Raw genomic sequence first — 5885 nt, forward strand, 5'->3', positions numbered from 1 at the left:
GTGGCTGGGGTGTGTGAGGGGGTGTAGGTGTGGGGGTCTGCATGTATGGCAGTGCGAGGGGGGTGTGGGTGCACATGTATGGTGGGGTGTGCATGTGGGACTTGCTCTATGAACACAAACACACACACACACCCCTGGCAGTGCAGCCCGTGCTTCCTGGTCCGGCAATGCAGCTGGGAGCCATGTGGTGCTGGAGCAGTGCCAGGGCAGGAAGGTAGAGAAATGCCTGGGGGTGGGGTGGGGTAGGGCTGGGCTAGGCTGGGCTCCTACTTCCTGCTGCGGCTCCCCCTGGATCCTACTGCCCCAGGTTCCTGTTGTCTTTGACAGGCAACTAGGAGCAGGTACATATTTTCTAAATTTTTTAGGGGCCCTGCCAGCCAGATAGAATGGCCTGATGGGCCGGATCAAGCCCGCGGGCCTTATTTTGCCCACCCCTGGCCTAAGAGTTCTTAACGTAAGTTATTAGCAATAGGAAAATGATGCCCTTGACAGAAAGGAGTGGAGACAAATCATGAGGACAACCAAGGACATGTTCCAGCAGAGCTAGGAAATACAAGGAGACCTGTTAATCTTATGAGCTCAGAGTCTGGAGTATAAATAGTATGTTTATTGAATACTACAGTATCAATTCAAGTTCCATTGCAGACTAGAGCACGTTTAATTGAAAGACTATGCTGGCATAGTGGGACCTCAAAGTGAGGTTCATTGCTAGTATTCTAGGGATACTATTACGTATTCAAATGCCATTCTGACCAATATCAAAGTTTCAGTGGGCATGTCTACATGTTCATTAGTACACCATAATTAGAGTGCATTGTTTAGTACCTGTAACAAGTACTAACGTAGTGTGCTGTAATTTACACTACTGTGCATGAGCACAGATGAATGGTTTTTTTGTCATGCTTCTGCACATTAGACTAAATCTACCGCGCATTAGCATGGGCTTTGCCCACCATGCTAATGCACAATAGAATTAGTCTACTGCGCTAGAAGCATCTCATGTAGATGTGCCCACTGATGTGAGTAAAGTCTGTCTGTTTCAGGCCCATGTCTGTTTCAGGTCTTTGGTAAGCTCTTCCTAATAACAAAATCAAGAAAAAGGTGTGGGATGTGGGGAGATGTCACCAGTTAAAATGATTTTTTAAATTAAAGTTATAGTGATTTCCTAGCTCCCTTACAGACTGTTTGGTTTGATGTGCTCTAATTTTCTTCTCCATGTAAAATGTGGAGATGATCTGTTCTGTTCATTGTCATTGCTGACAGATTGATTGACCACTCTGTAAAACAGAGGAGGCACATCAAAATATAGATATTAAAGCAATCAAAATAGAGAAAGTTAATTATTCACTGTAAGGATATAAAGTAACCATGCAGTTGTGTTATGAACGTATTTGTGCTCTGATCAGCTGACAACCATTATTAGCCTGAGCTGAGGAGTTTTCATTCTATGTGCTGATCAAAGAATTCAGATTCAGTGTGTGTTTGAATAGATCATTTCAGCCAGTCAGGTGCAGAAGTGTGCATCTTCTTTCCAAGGATCTGGCCAGTGCCCCTTCACAGGACAGATTTAAGAGTTTCTATTCTAGTATAATAAAAAAAAAAAACCAGTCTTCAAACTGGTAAGCGCTTTATTATTTTGTGGGTAGTGAGGTCTTCAAATATAATAGATTGTATTAGACAGATAGTGTCTCACTCAAATCAGAACTGGTTGCTAGGGTATAATTCAGCTGTAAACAGTCTAGGGCAGGTACTTCGTTGAAGTTGCCAACTTCATTTCAGGTGATAAGTAATTTGTCACTTGTCCCTAGGGGACATCAGCTGAGAAATATTACTTATCAATCTTCCTTTTCAGATTGGTTTTAGAAGAAACAAGCTTTATTTTATATTTTTGGTACAGAAAAAGTATAATTTGTGCATATAACATTAATCTGTTTACTATAATAAGAACTTCAAAGTACATTACAGTTAGTAATGAATTAAAATTCAACAGTGCCCTTCTACTTTGACACTTCAAATCTACCATTGTTAAAAGACGTGTTTCTTGGGTTGTTGAAAACATTTGATTTCATGTGTACCATGCAGTGCTGAGTGCTGATAATTCAGTAGCCAAGCTGAGCACCAGATTTCTAGCCATCACTTTCATTTTCCTAAAGTGCTTTTTCCTCCCTATACATTGATACTCTCTCTTACGTTCTTTTCCTCAGTTGGCAGCACATCTTCATCGCCAGCACTGTTAGGAATTAGAGAACCTCGTTCAGAATACGATAGAACACAAACTTCTATGCAGTATTACAATAACCAAGGTGATGTCATTACACATAAGGATATGTATACTGGTAAGTTACCAGCTAGACAAACTTTAATTAAAATACTTTTAAGCTGCACCTTATTTACAGAGCCTATATTATGCATATGGAAATGCCTAATGTATCTGAATGGGAAGATTTAGTTTACATGTTCACACGTTTGTCTTAAAAATGTGAGAGAATGGGGATTTAGTGTCTAAAAAAACAGTGCTTCCTTTTAAAAAAAAGTTACTTTTGATCATAACAAACAACATTTTTATCAACCAAAGCCTGTTGCAGGAAGTTGCTTTTTATAGTTTTATTCATAAATCTTAGGAAAAATATTCCAAGACTTCATCATCTCACTGATCTCAACCTCCCCCCCAAAAAAAATATTCCATTTGCCCCCCCCCAAAGTATCTTGCACCCCTCTGCCAAAAAAATATTCCAAGAAGAAAAAACTGAAAAAGGAATACACAAATTCCATGCTTGAAAGCTTATTTATTTTTAAAATCCCTGATTTGACTTTAACTGCTGCTGAGGGACAAATCTTAATTGTGCTCTTATCTTTTAAACTATGAGTTCATGCTACTGTTTACTAATGATGTATGGTTTCTATGGCAGTTAATTACTGTGTTACATTACAAGTGTGGCATCACAAACACAATGTGGTTTTCTAAGGAAATGTGAATTAAAAATATATAGTCTGAGATTTGTTTGTCCTGCTAGCATTGTTGCATATATACTTATTTAATTTTTCATTGTACTTTTTCCAGATAAGGATTTTATTGCATTGGTAAATATCATAGTAGTCTTTAATAGAAAGTAAGCAGGGTGGGTAAAAAGAAGTAGTAATCTATTTGGGTATCCTCTGATTATTTCGTATTCTTATTTTTGTACTAATGAGTATCTATTTAAATATGACTGAGTAAAATGTTATGCATGCTGTAGATGTAACCTTGACTTATCTTTATGTGGATAAAACTGCTCATTTTCTAATTGTGCATAAAAGTGAATTAACCATAAAAATTAGCACTTGTATATCCTTTTACAGATGGAAATTTATTTGTAAATCTTTGCTAATTCATCCTCACAAAACCCCTAAGAGGTAGACGATGGATGGGCGTAACAGGGTGCCATCTCCAGCAGCATTTTTAAAGGCCAGTGACGGAGGCACCCTTCAAGTCCTGCTATATTTTCTTTCTCCTTTAGAGACCAGCTTCCTCTCCCTCCCCTTTGCTCATCTGCCACGACTTGATGTCACTTGGTTCTTAAAGAGGGAGGCTGACCCAAAGGTTCCCAGATGGACTCTAAGGCTCACCACCTGTAGGATAATGAGCCTTCAGGACAAAATGCACGCTCCAATCTTCCTGGACATGCCCCATGCCTCGCAGATGTTTATAATCTTCTCTTTATGTTGGGGTCTCAGCCGCTGTGGGCTTACCCTGCCTCTCTCTATCTAGGCCTGTCAGTCAAAACCCACTAAGCAGAGCTTGACTCCAAAGCTCTAGCTCTGTAACCCACTTGGGCTCATGGCCCTCCGTTTCACACTTTTCATGACACCAGGCCTACTGGCCCTTCTATACTACACCCTTGTGGTGCCAGGCTGTTTGGGCCTTGGCCCCCTCCGGCTTTGCCCCTCTCTCTATAGTTAAAGCTGTTCGCCTAAGTCCACCCACTAGGACTCAGCTTCAAAGCTCCTAGCTTCCCTTCAAGTGACTCTGGGCTTGTGGCCCTAGTGCTTCACCCCAATGCGGTAGGGCTTCTTGAGCTCTCTATCACAGCGCTCCTCGGTAGTATTGAGACCTCCTCCTCCACTATAGCCTCAGCCACAAACCACTGACCTTAACATTGAACATAAACAATAGGCCCCTGTGGCCATATAAAGAAAATAAAGGTAAGAGAGGCAAACTGCCTGCTTACATGCGATTGGGCTTCTGTCTCCCAGTTTGTCGCATTCTTCCTGAGGAGGTTGCCGTAGCTTTTCCATAGTCATCAGGAGTCCCCCTCTCTGCTGCCTCCGGCCTTCTCCACCTAGGGTTTATATGGTTCTGGCCTTTCCCTTCCAGTCACCTGACCAGCCAGTACGGCTCGATCCTTAACCCCTGCTCAACTGGACAAATACACCTGGAAAGTTCTGGATTTAAAGGGGCCACCCTGCTTCCTGGTAACAGGGCTAGTGTTCCCCGTTAAAATGGGATATCAACACATTTCTGCATTGAAAATCATAGGTATAATATAATTTTGGATGATCTGTGAAAAGCCACAGATGGAGTTAGCATCAGAGTAAGGACTACAATTGAACAATAATGGCTTAAAAACTTGCACTTAAGTTTTTTCTCATTTGCCTTGTTATAACCAATACTAACACTTCAGTGGTTCTGTCCTGGTATTCTGATGTAGGCAATTAACAGCTGTTCATTTGTAGTGCTACAGGGGTGTGTAGGTGTTTCAGCCTCCTGGCCAAATATGTATAGCAATATTGAGTGCATTCCACCTAAGTGTTATACGTAAGGAAAGCCTTGACCTAAAATGCCATGGAAATTACTGGGAAGGAAGAAATGTAACATTCCTTTTAGGTTATGTTTAGAACAGTGTGCCAGGTGAATAATTTAGGTATTATCATTAATATTTTTAATATTTTGAGAGTAAGACATTGTAGACAGATAGTATCAGGCCCTGGAAAATATCACTGGCTAGATAGTAGGCCTGTGTGAATAGGGAAGTATTCGATTCAGATTCAGCCGATTCAAAGGACAGTGATTTGATTCAGAGATTTGGATCACTGTCTTGAATCAATTCGGCTGATTCAGAAGATTCAGCGCTGATTTGGAGAGATTCGGTGATTCAGATTAGCCGGGGAGAGGCAGGCACAGCTGAGCAGCTTCTCCGGCTGTGCCTGCCTCTCCCCAGGCAGAGAGAGCCATGGGAGAAGCCCCCAAGACTGTCGTGCTCAGCCCCAGCCTAGTCCCAGCACTTTAAAAAAAATGCCCCACACTCACCAGATGCAGCAGCAGCAGCAACTGGGACCTCTGGGTGGCAGAGCCCCCCCCCCCATGCAGCACAAGGCAGTGGGGGGGCAATAGGCATCGTCCCCCTACACCGCCTGGCACCCACACGGCAGCTGCCCCATGGCGTGGTTGTAGTGTGGCTCCACAGAGTGCTGCACACTGTCTGGAAGCTGGGGCTGAGTGTTGTCGGGCTCCAGGTAAACCACTCCAGCTCCAAGACAGTGCACAGCGCCCTGCTGAGCCACACTGCACCTACACCAGGGGGCAGCTGCTGCACAGCTGCCAAGCAGGGGGGAGCGATCTCCACTGCCCCGTGCTGCACAGGGGCTCTGCCACAAGCACCCAGAGGCTGCAATCGCCGCTGCTGCAGCCAGTGAGTGCGGATCTTTTTTTTTTTTAAAGCTCCGCACTCACTGGATGCAGCAGTGGTGATTGGGGCCTCTGGGCACTTGTGGCACAGCCCCCCCTGCACAGCGCCAGGGTAGTGGGGGGCAGAGGGGATTGCCCCCCACCACCTGGCACCCGCACAGCAGCTGTCACGTCGCATGGGTGCAGTGTGGCTCAGCAGGGCGCTGCGCGCTGTCTGTGA

General features: G+C 43.8%; 1 protein-coding gene across 6 annotated transcripts in view; it reads left to right on the forward strand.

Moving 5' to 3' along the window:
• The window catches only part of PKP4 (plakophilin 4), a 173386-nt gene that overhangs the window by 162747 nt on the left and 4754 nt on the right, over positions 1-5885 (forward strand). For all 6 annotated transcript variants that reach the window (XM_019553923.1, XM_019553924.1, XM_019553925.1 and 3 more), the window contains exon 19: positions 2205-2336. In XM_019553923.1, coding sequence (XP_019409468.1) covers positions 2205-2336 — 132 coding nt within the window. The remainder of the gene's footprint in view (positions 1-2204; positions 2337-5885) is intronic.

This window comes from Crocodylus porosus, unplaced genomic scaffold (assembly GCF_001723895.1).
Source record: "Crocodylus porosus isolate Cpor-Errol unplaced genomic scaffold, CroPor_comp1, whole genome shotgun sequence".
In the NCBI taxonomy this organism is placed as follows: domain Eukaryota; kingdom Metazoa; phylum Chordata; order Crocodylia; family Crocodylidae; genus Crocodylus; species Crocodylus porosus.